Source organism: Neofelis nebulosa, chromosome 1, assembly GCF_028018385.1.
Source record: "Neofelis nebulosa isolate mNeoNeb1 chromosome 1, mNeoNeb1.pri, whole genome shotgun sequence".
In the NCBI taxonomy this organism is placed as follows: domain Eukaryota; kingdom Metazoa; phylum Chordata; class Mammalia; order Carnivora; family Felidae; genus Neofelis; species Neofelis nebulosa.
In genome coordinates this window covers 232,635,835-232,658,217 of record NC_080782.1, presented here as the reverse complement: position 1 = coordinate 232,658,217, position 22,383 = coordinate 232,635,835, and the positions used below count along the sequence as shown (strand labels likewise).

General features: G+C 37.2%; 1 protein-coding gene across 2 annotated transcripts in view; it reads left to right on the top strand.

The window, feature by feature from the left end:
• Positions 1-22,383, top strand: part of FRY (FRY microtubule binding protein) — a 344,560-nt gene that overhangs the window by 226,684 nt on the left and 95,493 nt on the right. For both annotated transcript variants that reach the window (XM_058688112.1, XM_058688123.1), the window contains exons 19-29: positions 1,070-1,252; positions 4,034-4,120; positions 6,307-6,566; positions 6,994-7,183; positions 7,803-7,927; positions 9,890-9,947; positions 11,038-11,129; positions 11,430-11,602; positions 12,938-13,098; positions 14,128-14,238; positions 18,118-18,272. In XM_058688112.1, coding sequence (XP_058544095.1) covers positions 1,070-1,252; positions 4,034-4,120; positions 6,307-6,566; positions 6,994-7,183; positions 7,803-7,927; positions 9,890-9,947; positions 11,038-11,129; positions 11,430-11,602; positions 12,938-13,098; positions 14,128-14,238; positions 18,118-18,272 — 1,595 coding nt within the window. The remainder of the gene's footprint in view (positions 1-1,069; positions 1,253-4,033; positions 4,121-6,306; positions 6,567-6,993; positions 7,184-7,802; positions 7,928-9,889; positions 9,948-11,037; positions 11,130-11,429; positions 11,603-12,937; positions 13,099-14,127; positions 14,239-18,117; positions 18,273-22,383) is intronic.

The following is a 22,383-nucleotide window of genomic DNA, read 5'->3' as shown; positions in this document are numbered from 1 at the left end:
AAGGGAGTAGAAATCGCTCTTTTCCGAGAATTATGACTATATATCTGTAAGAGCAAACGGCTATAGGCATGGCTACTGAGCCAGCATGGATATGCATATATGAAAGTTAGCTGCCCACTAGTTTTGTTTTGTTTTTCCTAGCCTGCAACATATTGGTTGCCTTGCCCAATATCCACAGAGAAGAAAATGCAACCTTGTGGTTTCTTTATTCTTTCACAAATCAGTCCTAAATGGCAAAAATTAATGACAACATTATCAAGAGCCGGTTGAGGAGAAGTGTTGCCAGGAGAGCAGGGGCAGCGGTGACTTGGCATCGAATGAGCAGAGAGAGGGCCTGGCGAGGGAACAACACAGCTGAGAGTCTGGGGAAGGCGGAGGCTCAGGGAAGCACAACAGCGCTGAGGAAAGAGCCAGGATCCAGATCCTAGGTCATTCCTCTTTCCTTGTGTGTTATACACCCGCCAAAGCACGGAAGGGAGAGAAACAAGGATTGCGTGTGCTTGTCAAAGGGAAACCCTGAAACGCATGTGGAATCTGCCCTGTCGTCTGGCTTGCTTTTGTTTCAGACCCACTTGGTCGTGGTTCGGAAACTTTGAGAACCCATCTCATAAGCACGCACAAACCTAGATTAGAATCTAACACAAATGCAAGTAAGTAAGTGTGATTAGGAAGTAAATGTTTGAAAATTCAGTTGAATGGTGTCCAAAAGTCTATAGGGAATCTGGCTAAAAACAAATTAGGCCACTTTGACTGAATTTATGGAATAATTGCCAACAGTATATGAATAGAACCGGTTTTGTTCTTATTAATATTAATTGCCTTTGAAAGTGATTTCTTATCAGAGGTAACAGATGGTTGATGGTATTTCAAAGTAACAATTGATCTAAAGAAAAAAGAGATCTGCGCTGTCATGAATAATAATGAGTTTATACTCCTGTCTGATTAGAAGCCACTGTAATTTATTTTAATATTACAAGGTCACATGTGCCGAAAGATGTGCATGTGGGTACTTTCTTCTTCCTCGATTGTTATTTTTCTGAATATACAATGTGTTCTCATTACGTGACAGCTAATTCCAAATGGCTCCAGCCACAGAATTCAGTCGGAGCGAGGTCCCCACTGCAGTGTTCTTCACGCCGTGGAAGGCTTTGCTCTGGTTTTACTCTGCAGTTTCCAGGTGGCCACACGCAAACTGTCCGTTTTAATACTCAAGGAAATTCGAGCTTTATTTGCTGCCCTGGGTCAACCGGAGGTATGGATTATCCTTCTGAATTTTCCAATTCATTTCTTTCTTTTGAAGTTCAGATTAAAACCTGTAAATAATGCATTATTGTTTTCTGTCCTTCTGTTCGCACATGTCAAGAAATAATTTTTGATTCGTCATGGGGTTTTGATTATGAAATAACATTCTTGATCTGTATGAGGTATATATTCTGAGAGCAATAGAAAAAGACCACTCTTGATTCTGTAAGAGGTGGTGCTTGGTTAAGAAGTGAAGAATTTTAAGATTCAGTTATGTGTCATTTTTCTTTTTCTTTAAATTTTTTTAGATGTTTATTTTTGAGAGAGAGAGACAGAGTGTGAGTGGGGGAGGGGCGGAGAGAGAGGGAGACACAGAATCCGAAGCAGGCTCCCGGCTCTGAGCTGTCAGCACAGAGCCCAGTGCAAGACTTGAACCCATTAACCATGAGATCATGACCTGAGCTGACACCGGACGCTTAACTGACTGAGCCACCTAGACACCCCCAGATCATTATTCCCAGTAATGTTCAGCACACATCAAATTAAGAAGATATTATTACATTTATACTAGAGAATGAACTTGAGAAAATAAGGAGTTCCATTTAAAATGATCAAGGTATCAGTCTGGCTAACTGAAATTTGTTTAATTGCATCAGTAATTGTAGAAAATGCCATCGCAAGAAAATGTCCCCTGAGATCAGAGAAGCGAGCCTATTATTAAGCATTATCGGCCAGCTGACCTCCACGCTTGGTCAAGTGCTCTACATCCTTGTTCTAACGTTAAGCATGTTGCCTGCGAGCCCAGGTGGCCAATCCCAGTACCTAGGTCGATGGGAGAAGGACCAGTTTTTTGTGTCCCATACTTCTTCGAAAAATGCTACTTTCCATTTTCCGGGTTTAAATCACTGACCTTGGTTTTATGACCCACAAAATGGCCATTGTCTTTACCAAATATTTTCAAATCCATCACAGTGCTTTATGTTCACTTTTCTTCAGATAGCTTTGTGATATATTTTAGGACATCTGTGGTTTCTGGTGAATGAATGTCTAAGACATACCGTAGTTTGGGAAAACTCTGTTCAGTCTCTAACTATGATAGTAATGGTAACAGTGATTACCATGGATGTGTCTGGCACTGTGTTGTGCTCTACACATAGTATCTCATTTAACTTTCACGATCGCCTAAGAATTAGCGTTATTATCCACAGTGGACAGTTACGGAAGTTGTGGTTTAGGGAAATTCAGTACCTTACCCCAAATCAACAGTGAGGATGCAACAGAGCCCGAACTGAAACCCCCGAAACAGGGGCGCCTGGGTGGCGCAGTCGGTTAAGCGTCCGACTTCAGCCAGGTCACGATCTCGCGGTCCGTGAGTTCGAGCCCCGCGTCAGGCTCTGGGCTGATGGCTCGGAGCCTGGAGCCTGTTTCCGCTTCTGTGTCTCCCTCTCTCTCTGCCCCTCCCCCGTTCATGCTCTGTCTCTCTCTGTCCAAAAATAAATAAAAAACGTTGAAAAAAAAAAAAAAAAAAAAAGAAACCCCCCAAACCCGTGTTCTTTCTAAATATAGCTGACATACAATCGTTACGTTAGTTTCAGGTATAAAACCCATGCTCTTAACTGCTTTTCCAGGACTGTGTTAGAAACATTTCTCATATGTTACTTTCTTGGACCAGCCCCAGCTTTGTATAATTTTTTTATTGAGGTGTCATTGACCTACAACATTATATTAGTTTCAGGTGTACAACATGGATCTATATTTGTTTACATTGTGTAATCATCCCTACAATAATCAGAGTTAATATGTGTCACCATACAGAGTTATAGAATTTTTTTCTTGTGATGAGAACTTTTACAATCTGCTGCCTTAGCAACTTTCAAATATGCAGGATGGTATCATCAGCTATAGTCCCCATGCTGTGCACTACACCCCCATAACTTACTTATTTTGTAACTGGAAGTTTATACCTTGTGATTCCCTTCGTGCCTTTCACCCACCCTGAAACCACCAATCTGTCCAATCTATGAGCTTGTGCTTTTTTTTTTTACCAACCACAATTTTTTTTGAAACCATTCTCATTCATACATGAATAATGACAACCCGAGGCTTTCCTGAAGGCTTTTAAAGTAAATAATTTGATATTTCTGAGCTTCTCTATAATAAAGGATGGCAAACATACACATACCCATATATATACATATGTATATATGCTATTTGTGAAGAAGAATTTTCAATAAGATACTCTCTCCTATACCCTGTAGTTTGCTTCTTTTACTAAATTGCTTACACAACATAGATACCGCAGAGTATGTGGTCAGTCTCCATTGCACTTTCTTTGGAACTAAAATTCAATCGTAGTCAACAATTTATCAGTTATTTTTGCTGATGAATGACTTATGGATGTAGCATTTTAGTGGTCCAGCAAAGCATATTCTTGTGGGGCTTTCATCCTTAGAATTAACAACAACATGAACACTCTGAGGGATGACGTATGGCATGAGTGTTTGTTTAGATCCTTGTGTACACGCATGATTTTTTGAAATTCAAGTATATGTCTTTTCAGTACACTGTGAAGTTAGAGCTCTAATTATCTTCCACTGAAACTTGAAAGACTAAACTCAGACTCACAGGGAATTTAATCTACACATTTCACCATCTTGGCATTCACTTTTCCATGAGAAAACCCTTATCTCTATCTTGCAAGCTGTTCTGCTTCGTGTACTGAACAAAGGCAGTGGGGTGGGTGGGAAGGATTCATTTTCCCATGGAGAGTAACTGCCGACCCTTCATACAGGACGATGACAGGCCTATGATTGATGTCATGGATCAGCTAAGTTCTTCCATTCTCGAAAGTTTCATTCATGTAGCAGTTTCAGATTCGGTAAGTACACATTTGATCCTGATTCCTAACTGTTCTTAAGTACAAGCTCTGGATCTGTCTGACAAAGAGAGACAAAGAAAAATGCTGTGGCAGAATGCTGGGGTTTTATGTCAGATTAATAAACTGACACAACAGTACTTATGAAAACAAGACAGGCTTTTCAGATAGTAGCTGAGGAAACATCCAGATAAATTTCAAACAAAATTTGAGCCTCAGGAATATAGATAATATTTTGCAAACTGCAATTTCAAGAAGAATTGTTCAGGATTCTTTAAGAAAGTTAATTCTCTTTATTTATTATGCTTAACACTGTAGGTAACTTCTATATGGTGCCTTACAGTTTACAGCATGCTTTAACATTATCTTTTTCAACCCTCATAGGTACTAAACACAAAAATATTTAGGGGCAGCGCCATAGTGACACAGAGAGAAGCATTAGGACTGGCACTTGACCCTACTTGGACTCTGACTATAGGACAGCCTTATCTGCCGTGCAAATAGATTCTTTTTTTCAAGAGCATATTGGCACACTTTAGTTTCCTGAAAAAATTTGAAGGGAAATTGAAACTGATATTAACTATCTGATTTTTTTCTTTTTTAATCAGCATAGTGCAGTAAGGGGACCTAGATTAATTTCAGCTAAATAGCTGAAAAGAGGCAGTGCAGGTCAGGGACCGCTTGCAGAATCCACATTGCTGATGCCTCTTGTATATTATTGTCAAATAGCTATAAACGAATGCAAACATTTGTCACAAATAGCTATAAATGAATACAGAGCCTGAAGGTGTTTGTGAGCTTTTCATGGTCTTTTCTCTGAGACTGAGCACAGATCCTTACCTTTAGTGGCCCTGTCCTTGCTTACAGTCGTAGTAATAATGATCATTACTCAAACGAGCAAGCCCGGCAGCACAGACTTTCACAGTGATATCGAATAGTCCTTCTTTCTGAAATTCGATGTGTTTTAACATGGAATGGAAGAGTTGAGTTTAATTGTTATATACACATATTTTATTTGTCGGCAGATTATATTTCGTTCATGTGATTTTGTTCTGTCTATCAGAATCAAAATCCTGAGCCAGGGGTAGCTAGAGCAGCCATACCTCACTTAGGAAGATGCACAGAAAGGGGAGAAGAAGAATGTGCCTGCCTTGTTCCAGATGTTTCTACATTCCTTAGCTCACATAATTTACCTAAAAGATCAGGTGAGATTAGCATTCTAATTCCCAAGTTATAAATTCGTGTCTCCCAGACAGAGACTCTGGGATGCTCAGGACTCTTCCCAGGTCATGAGCTCTGAGTGGGGCTGCTGTTGGAACCTCCTCTCTGACACTGAAGCTCAAGATGTGCCCCCTTAAAGCCCGCTCACCATTGAGGCTACTAGTGTGGCACCTGACCTGTGGGAACCTGTAGATCCATCAGATAGAACGGGTCATTTTAAATGCCCGACAGTCATAAAGGCAATCTTCTCTCCGGGCACAGCTGCCAGACTATTTGAAATGTGGTCTTCCCCAAACTTTAATATTCTGGACTTAAAAGAGAATGACACATACGAACTTGCACGAGATATGCAGCAAAAAAGTTTTCAAACCTATTGGTTTTCTTGGCTTGATAGCATAGGTCAAGAATAAGTAGGTGCCTTACCTCAAAACCATCAGTGAAATGCCCTTCATTAAAGGGACTGCATTCAGCCATCTCCCTAAATCGGAGGGAAGGTATTTTAATCTAAGTAGAGGTAAACAAGATTATGGCATTAAAAGGCCCACACTACCAAGACAGGGATTAAAAACACATTTGTGAATCTTAGAAGTTAATAACTTTTAAGAATTTTCAATGGCAAATCCATGATCAAGTTTAACCCAGACCATATATTTTTCAGTAAATATTCGGTGAGCAGTTGGGTCTACTAATGCACAGTGCTATGTGCCATTAAAACTGTTCAAAATATGACCTGTGTCCTTGAGCCCTGCACTTGAACTGCTTTCAGTCTTGCATCAGAAACAGCAGTGGCTACAAATGGGCATCCTATGTGGCAGGAGCAGGAGGGGTGTTTCAGATTCAAAGCTTGGCCCGTCGCAGGAGGTAATCAGGAAGAGCACCGTGGATGAAGGGGCATTTAGACCCAGTCGTGGTGGGGACGTGTAATTTACAGTGCACATTGATTCATTGCCTACTTCTTGGACCCACAGGCCACATTACCACTGACCCACAGTGTGGATCTGCAGTGGTTGGTGGAGTGGAATGCAGTCCTGGTCAATAGCCATTACGATGTGAAGAGCCCTTCCCATGTCTGGATATTCGCTCAGTCTGTCAAAGACCCCTGGGTCCTCTGCCTCTTCAGTTTCCTCCGGCAGGAGAACTTGCCCAAACACTGCCCCACAGCCCTCAGCTACGCCTGGCCGTACGCCTTCACTCGGCTCCAGTCGGTCATGCCTCTGGTTGACCCAAAGTAAGAGAACTGTGTTTTCCTCTTTTGTTTATCATTTTTGCCCTCTTACATTTACATGTTATCTAAAAGATTGGCATATTATAATCCTCTCTGGTTTCTGCACTTCCTAATACAGAATTCTTAATATTGAATAAAAGCCAGTCAAAAACTTACCTAGCACTAGTTTGTTTGTTTTTTTTTTTTTTCCTTAATAATCCATATGATTGAGTATAGACTGTCAGAAACTTGGTGAAAACAGTCTTAAAGTTCTATTCAACTTCCCATCCAATAGAGACCTTCCCTGTCCAGACAGTTCTTAACAGCCTAGACAATCCTTGACGGGCAGTAGGTCAACTGTGTTTGGGCACTTCCTAGGGTCTTTATTTAACAAGTGATATTTAAAATGCAGAACTTAGTTTCACTCTTGTTTTCAACTCCGTACTTCCAGTAGCCCAATTAATGCCAAGAAAACCAGCACCGCCGGCAGTGGAGATAATTATGTTACCTTGTGGAGAAACTACCTTATTCTTTGTTTTGGAGTTGCAAAACCCAGTATTATGAGCCCGGGACACTTAAGAGCTTCCACTCCAGAAATAATGGCGACCACACCTGATGGTACAGTGAGCTACGATAACAAGGTGACGTGACATGCTTCAGAAGAATTATTCTGTAAGGTTTTTTTTTAGCTTGTTTGTCTAGAGTTCACAGTGCACGTCGCACTGTGCCTGCCATCTGGAGTATATGGGATCAGATTTTCATCCTACACATTTCTAAATTCCATTGAGCGTTGACGTGCATAATTTATTAGTCCTCCCTGACAAGTGGGGAACTGAAGATTAAGAGAAGTTAAGAAACTTGGTTAAGACCATAGAGTGCCCTGAGGTTTATTCATTTATTATGCCCTGAGGTTTGGTTCCTGCCCTGCATACCACATTTCTCTCTCTCCTTGCCAAGTATTCTCCTTGAAACGATGCCTTCATTACATGATCTTGTTAAGAATGGTTTGTAGATTTAATTTTAAAAAAAGAAGACATAATAAAAGTATTCTTTAGGATTTGTGTCCCAGGTAAAAAATGCATTCATGGTGCTGTATTAAAATTTATGTCTGTCTTTGTTTTTTTTTACTCTCTGAAATGATGGCAGTGCTTTGGGACGTGGTTTAGTACTTTGAAACTGTTATAATGGAATCATCCTTTGACTAAAGGAAGCATCGGTTATCATGTTACCTCTTTTTCACTTTTAATCAACTTGTTTCAGGCCATAGGCACCCCATCGGTGGGAGTTCTGTTAAAGCAGTTGGTGCCTTTGATGAGACTAGAGGGCATTGAGATCACAGAGTCCTTAGTTTTAGGATTTGGAAGAACAAATTCCCTTGTTTTCAGGTACGGTAGTCTCAATGAGTTGCTCTAAATTCGTTCCTACTGCTGTTGTCGTAGTTCCTGTTTTTAACTCAAGTTTGAGTCTGCGTGTTGGCATGTGCCTGGGGGGATTTATAGGCTTTGTGCCATTTCCTTTGTGTCCTCGTGGTTTGACGTGCATGTAGCCAGCGTTTCTCACCGCCGCCTCGCTTTTCCCCTTTCGCCTTTGCAGCTTTGATTTTCCATCTCAGATTTTATCTCGTTTGCAAGATTGGTTTTAGATAGCTATAAGTGAAGGTTATTCAGTGTCCATCGCCAGAGAGCCAGACTGTTCAGAGGCTTTCATGTCAAAACAATGAGGTCTGCTCATCAGCCATTTATGCAACAGATCTCGAAGGCTAAGCACTGATAGAACTCTTTCAAGGGTATTCTGTTACACTAGTCGATCTTTTCAGAAGGTGCTTTATCTGCCTTAATAGAACCATCATATCTCGGATTCTTGGTTCATTTCACACCTTTAATCAAATAACCGTTCCATCTGAGGCAGTGTCAAAGCCTTTTGAAAGAGTCATCATAAAATATTAGTTCAGGCTGTCTCTGGTGACTTGAGCTAAGCATATAAGCACCAGTAAAATTCCCAAGTTTTTTATGTAGAGAGAAAAGGGAAAGCTCTAAGCATCTGCCAGAAACCCTATTTGAAAACTAAAGATTAATGAGACATTTTAGAGGCAACTGGAAAAAAATCTGTTACGTTGTTCATGTATAGAGTCAGATTTTATTCTCATAAAAAGTAATTGTGAGTTCTGATACTGGAGTGTCAGCTCACCAGTGTTTTTACTACTTACTAGTTAACCAGTTAAGACAAAGAATCACGTAGATATACTACAAGAAGATAAGAAAACAATTCCTGGAATAACCTAACATTCTTTCCCAAAGAACCTAAGAAACTAACATTCTTTCCCAAGGACATATGTTCTCGTACATCTTGCCCTATGAGTATTCCTAGGGGTGGGTAAGATTATGCAATTTATTAGCCACGTGGGTCCGGAAAACTTAGTCTCTGGGCCTCAGTTCCCTTACCTGTAAAGCTGTTATAATAAATAAAAATGAAGTATATCTATCTAATAAAAAAAGAAAAATTGTTATAATTATAAAATCTATCTTACATATTTATTGAGAGGATTAAATGTAAAAATGTACATAATAAATATTCAGTAAATGGTTGCAGTTGAAGGAGGTCATTAATATTATTTCCATTTCTTTGATGAAGAAATTCTAGCATCTGTGCTAGAGAAATCTGAAATGGAGTCCAAGTGTTCTGTCTCTCAGGACAGAATGCCGCAAAGTTTACCTTCCTAACTTTGGATTTCCCTGGAGGATGATGTCTAAGAGCACAAATTATCCCACCGGAAGACTGCAGAATATTGCAAGGTGTTCAGGCATCGAACAGACAGACTATACACAAAATACCTAGCCACAGGCTAGCTCTTCTAATTTGTCTGTCTTGACATAGCAGTTCAGAAGTTATTTCCCAAAGAACACAAATACTTAGCTGAGAACTGGAGATCGTGGGGATGGGTGAAAGATGAAAATGTCTTCTGTGAAGGACTCGATTTTATCTTCATCCCCACTGCCTGTAGTAAAGTGCTTTGAATGTAATCACCACTTGTAATACATTGTTTGTTTAACTGTTTAGAGGGGGATTTTCAACATCAGGGTCTCCAGAACAGTAAATCAGAATCAAGTCAACAGACATGCATTGAGCCCAAATTATATACATAACACTGGGATAAAGACCAGTAACACAAATACAGGCCAACACCTAATTCCAGTTCCCCACGTGACTAAGAAACGGAAAGGCCAGGGGGCGGTTGATGTCAGAAGCAAAATGAGAAAAGAACATGGTTTAGGACTAAATGCATGTATTTGGTGATAATCTTGGTGTCGATAATAGTGAATTTCAAATGCCAACCTTTATCTCCATAGAGAGTTGGTGGAAGAACTCCATCCATTAATGAAAGAAGCCCTGGAACGAAGACCAGAGGTAATATTTTTAATTTAAATACTTAATACCTCCGTTCATGTGGTCAACGTTATAAATTTAGATCGTACTTAATGGTTTCCCCTAAAAAAAAATACAAACACCCAGCCTGCTTTTAATAGTGAATCTTAATATTTTAACTTCTGTTATTTTTATTATTGTTCAGTATTTGAATATTTAGCATAATACGGTTCCTCTGTTAAAAGATTCTGTGTTCTAAACTCATGAAGGCAAACAATCTAAATGGTCACGTGCATGTTAAAATACTACATTCTTTTGTAGGAGGTTTGAGTTGATTGAATGTTTTTGTTGGTTTGCTTATTTTTTACGAGGAGTTGAATGGTCAAGAATATTATTTGTTTGATCTGGCATAGGAAGGATTTTCTTCAAAATTATCTTTCCTGAAGTGAACTCTGGAAAGGACAAATTTATACACAGCAGGATAAAAAAAAAAAAAAAAAAAAAAAAAAGAAGAAGAAGAAGAAGATGGAAAAAGAAGCTTCCCATATAGTAGATAAGATACAAGAAGTAGCAAAAATTTTAGCAGTGTGACTTGCATGACCAGAATTGGTGGGATTCTTCGTGTCCACTAGCCCTTTCTTGTTTCCGTGCCTCTGTCTTTCCATAGATGCCAGAAGCATCTAGGAACTGAGGCTGGTTAGTTCTCAACGTTGCCACCTTATAAATATTTACTGACCCACTTAGGATCTGTTTCTTTTATAGCCTCTAATAGCAAGATTTTCTCTAAGGATCTGGAAGAAAGAAAAACACCCTTGTCTTTTGTGTTTAGAAAATTGAAAACCCAGGGGCACCTGGGTGGCTCAGTCAGTTAAGCATCTGACTTCGACTCAGGTCATGATTTCAGTTTGTGGGTTCAAGCCCACATCAGGGTCTGTGCCAACAGCTCAGAGCCTGGAGCCTGCTTTGGATACTGTGTCTGCTTCTCTCTCTGTGCCTCCCCAGCTTGTACCCTCTTTCTCTCTCAAAAATATGAAAAGTCATGTCTAGATTATGCCTTTCTTTAATACAGTTTCTCAAAGCAAAGTTATTGTTTTGCCAACGTTCATAAATGGTATTACCTTTTTCTACACAGAACAAAAAACGCCGAGAACGGCGGGATTTGTTAAGGCTACAGCTACTTCGAATTTTCGAGCTTCTGGCTGATGCTGGTGTCATAAGTGACAGGTAAAGTGAAGATTCTAATGAGTTGATCTCTCCTCACCAAACTGGTCTTTTTGTCTTTTTTTTCTTTCTGTCTTTCTTTCTTTCTTTTGTTTTTTTAAATATGTTACCTTTAACTTTTACTCAGAAACGTCCAAAAAAGCGTATTGTTGTTTTTGTGCATATTCAATTTATACTGCCCATAGGTCAAGAACAAATTTAGTGTGTGAGTTCTGACAGCGAATCTTATTTTCCATGAAGCATGTACTACTTTGATGTAAAGACCAGTCATCTAAAAGCTTTATTTCTTTTTTATTATTCCAGCACAAATGGAGCGTTGGAACGGGATACGTTAGCCCTTGGAGCTTTGTTCTTAGAATATGTGGACCTGACCCGCATGCTTCTAGAAGCCGAAAATGATAAAGAAGTTGAAATTCTTAAAGATATCCGGGCACATTTTAGTGCAATGGTCGCCAACTTGATTCAGTGTGTTCCAGGTACAGGGATGCATCACTGCGGATTTCCTTTCATGCCTGACAGACCGTTTGTGTTTCTCATTACTAGGCTTTTCCTCTTTAATCCTACTGGCCTGTGTGCAGGTCTTAGATGGGATCGTTCATTTACTTTGAAATACTTGGAAATACACATAAGAACAGATTGTGGTAATTCAGCACAGAGTTGGAAAGGGAACAATAGGAATGAAATTTGGCTTTGTTCTTGTCATTATTTCTATTCTTTGTTTTGGTTCCCATCTAAAAATGAATCTATGGAATTCATAGGAAGGAAATAATTCAGGGGGAACATTCACAAGGGCTTCATTTCTTCTTCTTATTGTGCTAACCTGTGAACATGTGATCCGTCTCCACAGTATGCCTTCTCTTCACTCTCCGATCAACACATTCTGTACAGCTAATAAATTAGATTATTGAGAGGTTTTCGCACAGAGCAAACTGTGGGTATGGGGTATGAAAACTTTTCATCTAATAAAAGTATGAAGAATAAAAATAGCTGGTCAGTTTGGTGTAAAAATTAATTGCTGTAATTAAAAGTTGTGACATATGGAGCGCCTGGGTGGCTCAGTCAGTTAAGCGACCGACTTTTGATTTTGGCTCCAGTCATGATCTCATGGTTTGTGAGTTTGAGCCCCACATTGGGCTCTGCTCTGACAGTGCAGAGCCTGCTTGGGATTCTCTCTCTCCCTTTCTCTCTGCCCCTCCCCTGCTTGCATGCACTCTCTCTCTCTCTCTCTCTCTCTCCCTCTCTCTCTCTCTCGAAATGAATAAACTTAAAAAAAAAAAAAGTTTTGGCATAATTACAAAAAGCCACAACTCAACTGTTTCTACCTTTTCATTGTTTTGAGATTGTAAAACCTTTTTCTTGCCAATGTTCCTCATCTTAGATGACCCTAAATTAAGATTTCAGTATACTTCTTCAGTTAAAATACGTTTGTTTAAAATAGACAGTATATACATTGTATTTCACAGGCAGCAGCAGTTGAGAGGATGTTTGATATGTAATCAGTAACTGAGTGGAAGGGGTTGCAGTTTTGCTAGACATTGATTAGAAAGCAGGGTCTGTGAGTCCACTTTTTTCCTCTGCTTCCCGCTCTGGACAAGGTGCCATTGACTGCAGCATGAGGAACAGGAAGACCACACATGTAGAGAGAAAATGAGGCTTGACTTCTTAAATCCATGTTTCATTACAGAAGACTCGAGTTAGGAAATGAAATTACTGCTTTCCTCAGAACATAGGAATCATGTATAATAGAGACATAAAGTGTATTCACTATACTTTTCAGTCAAGCCGACTCCTAACTCTGTTTTTCTCTCCAGTTCACCACCGAAGATTTCTGTTCCCCCAGCAAAGCCTGAGGCATCATCTTTTCATCTTGTTTAGCCAGTGGGCAGGGCCCTTCAGCATTATGTTCACCCCTCTCGACCGCTACAGTGATAGAAATCATCAAATTACACGATACCAGTATTGCGCATTAAAGGTAGGGCACCTTTGTCTCAATGGATGACTTACATTGGCCCAATGGTCTCTTTCCCCGTAGATAGATGGCTGTGTATAAATATGTAAATACTCCAGTTGGTTTCTCAGCTGGGTTGAGGTTTGGGTTTCAAAATACAAAACTTGTCCCAGCTCTTACTTTTATCTAGTGTATGAGAACCACATGGATTTGCTTATTTACCCTGTTAGTAGCTGCCTTGTCCATTAACATACAACCTAAAAAAGATATATATGTTACCTCAAGTTCAGAACCTACCAAAAGCCACATTCCCTTTTTAGTCTTCCATTTTGAAACACTTCCAAAAATAAATTTCCACACTACTAACTGTTCCAAAACTTCAGAAGCATGATTCCTTGCAGCCTAATTACATTTAGAAAACCGTGTTTCAATTCTGTCATATATATGGAAGTTTGATCACGTACCAGTTGACTTTTGCCTCAATGGAGCTAGCTGATTTAAACCATGACCCTCATAGTCATTTGGACCTAGTAATTACAAAGTTAATCATTCTTACATTCTCCGAGTAACTAAATTTATATTCTTAATTTTTTTCCTTTGATTAAGAATCATGTTATTTATTTCCACATTTTTCATAGTTTGCCAATTTAGTACATTGGTTAAATATTTGTCATCAAAGCAAAATTTGAAAAGCTGTATTTACCTTATAAGCAGAATTTATTCACTTGAAATCACGGAAGTTAAGTATAAATACTGTGAAATGGCCATTTTGTTTTGAGTATCTTACTCTTTTGTCGTAAAGATTTGTTTAATCATAAAATTATATGTCCGTGGAGTTAAATTTATGGCTTTTAATTCTTATTTAAAAATCCAAAATTGGGAATCTGGTCCTTCTTATTGAATCTAGTAAGGAATACTTTAAAATATTATGGTAATAACTGCTTTAAAAGACCCTCATCACCTATAAATCTGGTAGTTACATTTTGTGAAGTCACTTGCATGTTATTAGATCATTCCAAGTTTCATGCACACATTTGGTTGTTTTGTTATCAGGCAATGTCAGCAGTGTTGTGTTGCGGCCCTGTGTTTGACAATGTGGGCCTTTCCCCCGATGGCTACCTATATAAGTGGCTTGACAACATTCTGGCTTGTCAAGATTTACGAGTAAGTATTAGCCAAAAATATATTGCTTTTAAATGTCTTGGGTGTTCCACCTGATCAGGTTACTAGAGTGTAGAAGCATTGTTCACAGCACAATCTCTGCATGTATCAGCCACAGAAGTATAGGTTTTTGTGTTATTCATATTACACTATGATGCATCAGAATTAAAAAAAAAAAAAAAGTATTCACCAAAGTTGACTATAAACTGGGCCCTAAAACAAGTTTCTGTGAAGTTCATAGGATTGAAATGACACAGACTATTTCTCTAATCACAGTGATAATAAGCTAGTAATCAATAATAAAAATATAATTAAAAAACACCCTTCCAGATAACTAGTGAGTCAAAGAACAAATTACAATAGAAACTAAAAAATATCTTTAACTGAAGAATAACAAAAATAATATATACTAAACTTGTGGGCTGTAAATAAAGCTGTGCTTAGAATGAAATGTATAGCCTTAAGTATATATTTAAGAAAGAAAAAAAAGGCTGATAACCAATGACCTAAGCATCCATCTAAAGACGTTATAAAAAGAATAGCATATTAAACTGAAAACAAGTACAATGAAGGGAATAATAGAGATGAAAGCACAAATTAAGGAAAGAGAAAAAATAGAAATGATAATTTAAGCCAAAAGTTGAATTTATTACGACTAATAAAATTAATTCCTGGCAAGTCTGATCAAGAAAGAGAGAAGGCACATGTCTCACTAACATCAGAAATATTAAGGGGACATCCCTACAAATGGTAGATGTTGAAAATAAAAGAGAATATATGAACATTTTGTGCCAATAAACCTGAAAATTTAAATAAAATAGACAAATTCCCAAAAAATCACAACCCTAGAAGAAAAGAAAAATCTGAATAGTCATTTAAGTAATAAACATGAGCAAGAAATTTTGGGAGCGTCTCTCAACAAGCAGACCGAAACACACCTAAGATCTAACTTCCTTTGATTTTGTTCTGGTTTCTTTTTAATATTTTTATTTTTTATTTTATTTTATTATTTTTCTTCCTCAAAAATGAAAAGATGAAGGAATTCAGCCTAAAAGTAAGAACAGGAAGAAATGATGGCCAGGGATTTAATCAACACAGATAAAATTAAGATGTCTGAACTAGAATTTAAAACCACAATTATAAGAATACTAGCTGGGGTTGAAAAAAGCATAGAAGACACCAGAGAATCCCTTTCTGCGGAGATAAAAGAATTAAAATGTAATCAGGCCAAAATTAAAAATGCTACAACCAACATACAATCTCGAATGGATGCCATGATGGTTAGGATGGATGAAGCAGAGCAACAAATCAATGATATAGAATTTATAAGTAATAAAGAAATTTTATCTGTAATTCAAAGTCTTCTCACAAGGAAAACTTTGAATAGCTTTACTGATGAATTTAACATTTAAGGAACAAATTGCGTTGATTATATACAAAATCCTTAGAGAGAAAACAGCTCAACAGGAAATATTTTTATGAGACCAGCATAACCTTGATACTAAAACCTGCCAGGGATTTAACAGGATAAAAAAAATTAACAGGCAATTTTATTCAGGAGTATAGATACAAAAATGTAAACAAAATATAAGAAAATCAAATTTAGTGATATATAAAAAGATGATTCATCATGATCAAATTGGCATTTTTTAAGAACTGCAAGATTGGTTCAATATTCAAATATCCATCAACTCCTTAGTGTGTTAATTATATTAATAGAGTCTCAAGAAGGAAATACACAAACATCTCAACAGAAGCAGAAAAAGCATTTAATAAAATTCTACATTTATTTATGAGAGAAGCTCCTATCAAAATTAAGAATAAAAAGAACATTCTTAGTTTGATAAAGGGTGTCTGAGAAAAACCTATAATAAAAATCATACTGTATAGTGAATATTGAAAGTATTCTCTGAGATTAGAATGCTCAGAACAGGCTGCTGTGAACAGGCTAGCCACAGAGTGAAAGATGTTTGCAACATAAAACCAATACTTCTTATCTGGAGTATATTAAGGATCCCTACAGATAATTAGATAAAGACATTCATAGAAAAATAAGCAAGTGACGTAAAGAAATTTACAAAAGAGGTTATTTGGCCAATAAACATTAGAAAAGTTTCTCAAGCTCATTAGTAATTAGAGAGATGCAAACTAACCACAGGAGATGCTACCTCAAATCCACCAGAATGGTGAAAACTAAAAGATTGACAATGTTGATGAGGAAATAGAACAACAGGAACTCTCACACAATGCTACAGAGAGTAGAAATCCACATAACCACCTCGGAAACCTGATTGTCATTATATACTAAAGTTGAACATAGTATGCCCTAAAACCCAGCAGTTTTACTCAAATATATATTTTATAAAATAAGTTTCCAGTGCGTGCAACATATGACATGTACAAAATTATTCAAAGCAGTATTATGAAGGCAAAAGCTGGAAACGACCCAAATGTCTGTCAATATAGAATGAATACATTGTGAAGTAAAGATGTATTAGAATGTAACAGTGAAAATGAGTGAATATAGATGCTTCTCAAACATGAGTTGTGTTCAAGAAAACACACAAAATTATAGGCAATATAATTCCATTTGCATAGAGTTCAAAACAGCCCAAACTAACCAACAGTTGTTGAAGTCAGAATAGTGGTTACTTTGGAAAAGAAGAGAGAGGCTAGTGATTAGGACAATGCATAAGGCAGGCTTCCGTGGTGCAGGAAATCAATCTGGCGTTGTACTTCCTGTGTTCACTTTGGTGTGTTCAGTTATAGTAACTCATCATTTACTTATGAATTAATTGTATACTATGTATCTTATACTTCAATATAAAGTTTCTAAAGGTCAATTAAAAACTTGCTGATTTTCTTTCAAGTCGAACCAACTTTTTAATGAAATGGTATTTTTAAGTCCTTTTTAATAGTGTCATTAACTTTTATCTGCTGCTAATTACTTAAGCCTGTGGGGAACTAGGTTGATGATGTTCAACCATCCAACTAGAATATTACTCCCATCTTAGCCCACACCCTGTGGTTAGAAAAAAAAAACAAAAAAAAACCCAGTATCTTTTCTTATCCCCGTTGTTGCAACTGGCAACAGAAGGAAACAGAAGGAAACAGGAAAATGTTACCTTCTTAGGGGAATATGGCCTCCACGCACTAGGCTTCTCATGGACAAATGTGACCATCCAGTATTTGACAGTAGCTTCCAGAACCGCCAATAAAGGATCTCATTAATTCTATCTAGTATGATGATTGTTTCATATGAAAGTCTCTGATTTAGAAGAGTTTATTAATACTACATTTCTTTTTAAAATATTGCCAGCTAAATTTTATATGGTATATTTAGTAATCAAGCCCCATAAACATATTCTGATTTTTTTCCTCAAAAGACTTGCATGCATAAAGGCCATCCTTTTGTATATTTAATTTTTAACCAAATACATGTACTTTTCAAAAATATTTTAAATACAATGAAGAAACATTGCCAATAGTCTTCAATATCTTTTCAGAATTAAAAATCAAGAATGAGTGGACCCTGTCTGACGGATTTACACAGAGTCAAATTTGGTTTATACATACATTTCAATATTCAGTTGCAACATCGCATCCTCTTAAAGTAAAATATATGGAATAAAAATTAAGATAAAGGGACTCCTGGCTGGTTCAGTCTGTAGAGCGCACAACTCTTGATCTCGGGGTTGTAAGTTTGAGCCCCACGTTGGGTGTAGAGACTACTTAAAAATAAAGTCTTTAAAAGAAAACTAAGATGAATACACAGTCTCCACTTTCATGTTACCCACTTTATATTGGGTAGGCAGATTTTGTTTCTTTCTCTGGAATAATCTTTCACTAGACATGAATAATTGCTTTTCTCCATGTATTCAGGTTCATCAGCTTGGCTGTGAAGTTGTCGTCTTGCTATTGGAACTTAATCCTGACCAAATCAATCTTTTTAATTGGGCGATTGACCGATGCTACACAGGTTCCTACCAGCTTGCATCCGGCTGCTTCAAAGCCATCGCAACTGTGTGTGGAAGCAGGTATGTATGTGGTCTTGGAAGTGAAAGGTACGGTCAGTGGCAAGTACAATGAAGGTTGTTCTCCATGATAATGAACACGTGAGAGCAGTAAGTTCTAAGGAAATACAAAATGGCCAATATTTCCCCAGTAGATAGTCCGCTCCCTTTAAGTCTGCAGCTACATTGACTTTTCTCATTCTCCAGAAGAGTGATTTGGAGTAGTAGCATCCATCTTTTTAATGGCCTGGAAATGCACAGTGAAGCATGAGAACAAAATTTGAAAATGAAAAACAAGATACATTAAAGGAATTTCTAGAAATGTTTGTGACAGATGTGAACTATAAGCCCTTCAGCCATCCTGAGACCAAACTAAATCCAGGAAGCAACCTTAAAATGTTATCTCTCTCTTGGCCAGAACTTCAGAAAGGAAGAAAAAACAAAATGTGACACCGTGGGTTCCTTAGATTACGCTTGTAAAACCACCCTCCTTAGTTATATAAATTAGTCCCTCAGTGAAGTTGTTCAGCACTGTAATTTACTGAGTGAAATAATTTCACTATTTCATTGAAACAATTTCATAGCTAAGATGAAAGGGTTAATGAAGACCACAAAGTGCATAGCTATTCCCAAGAAAGAGCTTATGTGTTAGAAACTGAGAGATGGCAGCTCAAGTTTATTTTTTTTTTTTTTAATTTTTTTTTTCAACGTTTTTTATTTATTTTTGGGACAGAGAGAGACAGAACATGAACGGGGGAGGGGCAGAGAGAGAGGGAGACACAGAATCGGAAGTAGGCTCCAGGCTCCAAGCCATCAGCCCAGAGCCTGACGCGGGGCTCGAACTCACGGACCGCGAGATCGTGACCTGGCTGAAGTCGGACGCTTAACCGACTGCGCCACCCAGGCGCCCCTCAAGTTTATTTTTGAAAAGACTCGTATAGACTTTCGACTTCCCTTTTTAATTAAATGTTGCATTTTAAATAGCTATCTTGAGCTACCAGATGAAGGGAATAAAAGTGAATTAGTTTCAAATTCTGACCTAGTACAACCTATTCTGTTCTAAATTAATAAGAACAGAATATTAGAGACATCTACTTTCAATAAACCTTAAAATGGACATGCTATTTAAAGAGAGAGGTGTCTCTTTATATTTTTATCTTTCATTTATAAAGATAGTAGATAATATTTCACATCTAAAGCTTTCATTTTCTATAAACTTAGTAGTAGAATGTTTATTATATACTTTAATCTCTATAAAAGTTACAGCAGATGAATTTAATCTAAGCTGCCTGGTTGGATAACATTTTACTTTGCTCCGTTAACATTATGAAATAATACTTACTCCTATAGAATATTACCAAAACAGCACTTTTTTGCAAAAAAAAAAAAATCTTTCTCCAGAGTGTGCTTTTATTTTCAGATATTTTGACATTCTAAAAATAAATTTTTGTTCACATGACTCTTTGATTTTGAAAATATATTTAGAAAAAAAAGAAAATATATTTAGACTATGACTTGGACCATAGATCCCTTTGACAAAAATGAAAATAATACGAGTTACCTCTCTTTGCTGCCTTTCTCCCAGTGAACTGGATTTGAACCATCCTAGTCAAATTCGTTTCATTGCGTGGCCATCTCATAAAATATTATACTGCATTCCTCTGAATGAGTCTAGGTATTTTTCCTTAAGGAACACAAATAAATATCTATGAATTTAGCAGTATAATCTTGATTTCAGTAATATCTCCAGTCACAAAAATATTAGATTGTATAACTCTCCATTTTAGATTTTTTAAGATCTCCTTCTAAACTATTCTGCTTTCTTAGACAAACTTTGCGTATCAGCTTACATTTATGACACTCATCTATCCTGCAGGGAGGTTTGAGGACTGGGCAGCTCCATGGCCTCAACCTGTTGGCCAAGAAGGTAGCCAACCCTTGTGCCATTTGTCACCATGGGGCACGTTCAGAATTTAAAATTTCAGCTGTGACTTAAATTTGTTCTCTCTCCCCATAAATTCTCAGTCTGCATAGTCTAGATAAGCCTCTAGATTTGTTTGGACATCTTAAGTTTTGCACTTAAGTTTTCAGTACTTTTTTTGAATCCAATTCTAATGTTTTAGCTTTTGTTTTGTTTTCTGCAAGTTTGCCTCTAAAAACACTAAATATCATATGTTATGAAATAATATGTTCCTAAAAAGTCATACATAAAGTGGGTCATATTTTAACCTTCACAAACAAATTACCTGTACAGTAATTCCTACAAGACGTATTCTAAAGCAAAGAATCTTTCTTGTCAAGAATTACCTCCTCCTTTTCAAATAGAAATGAGCATATGCTGGATTTATTTTTATAGGAATGTGACAGTTTATAAGCAGACTCATTTACTAAGGAACAATATACAATTGACTATAAAATACCTAATAACCTCAAAAATTGAACATTTTAAAAAAATGCTCTTGATTAAAATTTTCTTTGGTTTTAGAAGAGGGAATTAACCATTTTTGCATAGTTATTATGTCGATCCCTTTATTCATCAGCTGTGATAATGGAAAAATATTTCTTCACATTATTTCTTTACTATCTATAGAGGACTCGTGTGTGTGTGTGTGTGTGTGTGTGTGCGCGCGCGCGTGCGTGTGTGCATGTACATATGTTGTGAACTTGCTGGAATCTATTCAAAACCGAAACTGTAACTATAATTTTGATATGTCTAGTGATATTGAGAGATTTAGAAGTCAGCATGGATCTTGAATAGGACCAGGAGAAGTGAGGATAAAAGTAGAAAGTGATGGTAGACCTGATAATATTAATTCTGGAGAATTTTTTATAAAATATGTTTTATATTTGATTAAAAATGATTAAATGCAGCTCAGTACTATAATTTAGCACCAAAGAAAAGAGAAGATGCTGTCAGGCAGCATTAATTCAAATAACTATTTGACTTCTGTGTGTGTTCTTATTAATTTCCCCACAACTCCAAATTATATCAGTACGGAACAGAGAAAGAAATTGAGAACGAGATTAAATGGCTTTCTAACGTTCTAAATCAAAGTAAATAGTATGCTTTAGATTAAAAGTGGAGGTCATTTCCAGTTCCTAGCTTAACTCAATGAAATTCTCTTCACTTTTAATTAAATACTGATTGCAGGGTTCTATTGTTTTTACTCTTACCATCCAACATACTCCTAAAATATATTTAGTAAGTGTTTTAGAATCATGTAGAAGGTCAAAGTTTTAATTTATAAAGAATTTTGTTGGGTTTGTTTTTGGAGGTGGTTTTGGTTTCCATTGCTGTTTGTACATCTGTTTTGCCTGTAACTTTTCATCAACCTTTCCTAATTTAAATCAGGCATGGCGAACTTCAATTATTAAAGGTAAATGTCTCACGTGTCTTAAGAGAATATCATCTATTACCAAGGAAGACAAGGGAAGCTTATGGGTCATGAATCCCAGTCACACTCCCTAGCTGGTGATGCAAAAGCTTGTTTGGTTGTTTCAGCAGCTAGAGTATTTCAAGAGAACAGAGAGTTTAGGAATTCGGACTCAGGAAATGTGTTGTCTTGAGTTTGAATTCTAGCTCTGCCTCCAATCAAGCTGTGTGCTCCTGAGCAAGTTACTACGAATGCTTACTCATTTGTAAAATGGGAACAATAGCACAGTTGGGGTAAAGATTAAATAAAACCAATCTTTTATTTTTTTTTTAACATGGTAGGTGCTAGCCTCGGTAATTGCGAACATGAAAGAAATGCATGTGGTGTGCTTACTGCTGTATTTTAAAACAATGAAAAACAACCTAAAGACTGTGAATAGGGGAATGAGTAAATAAATTACAGTGTATCTGATCAACTCCTTACACATAGATCTGTATATCTGAGCATAAGAGATGTTTGTGAAGTTCAAAACCAATCGCTTGACCTATGTAGGCCTAGCACATAGTAAGCACTCTGTTAACACTCTGATTATTCAATAGCTATTGGAAGTAGAAAGCTATGATATAATCCCCTCCACCAACTCATAAAATGTGTTTCTCTCCAGAATACCTCAAAGTTATCCGGAACTTTGTCATTTAGTCCTACATAAGCCAGAACTGGTGGCTGGTTCCCAAATTCTTCAAAATCTCCCCTCTTCTAGA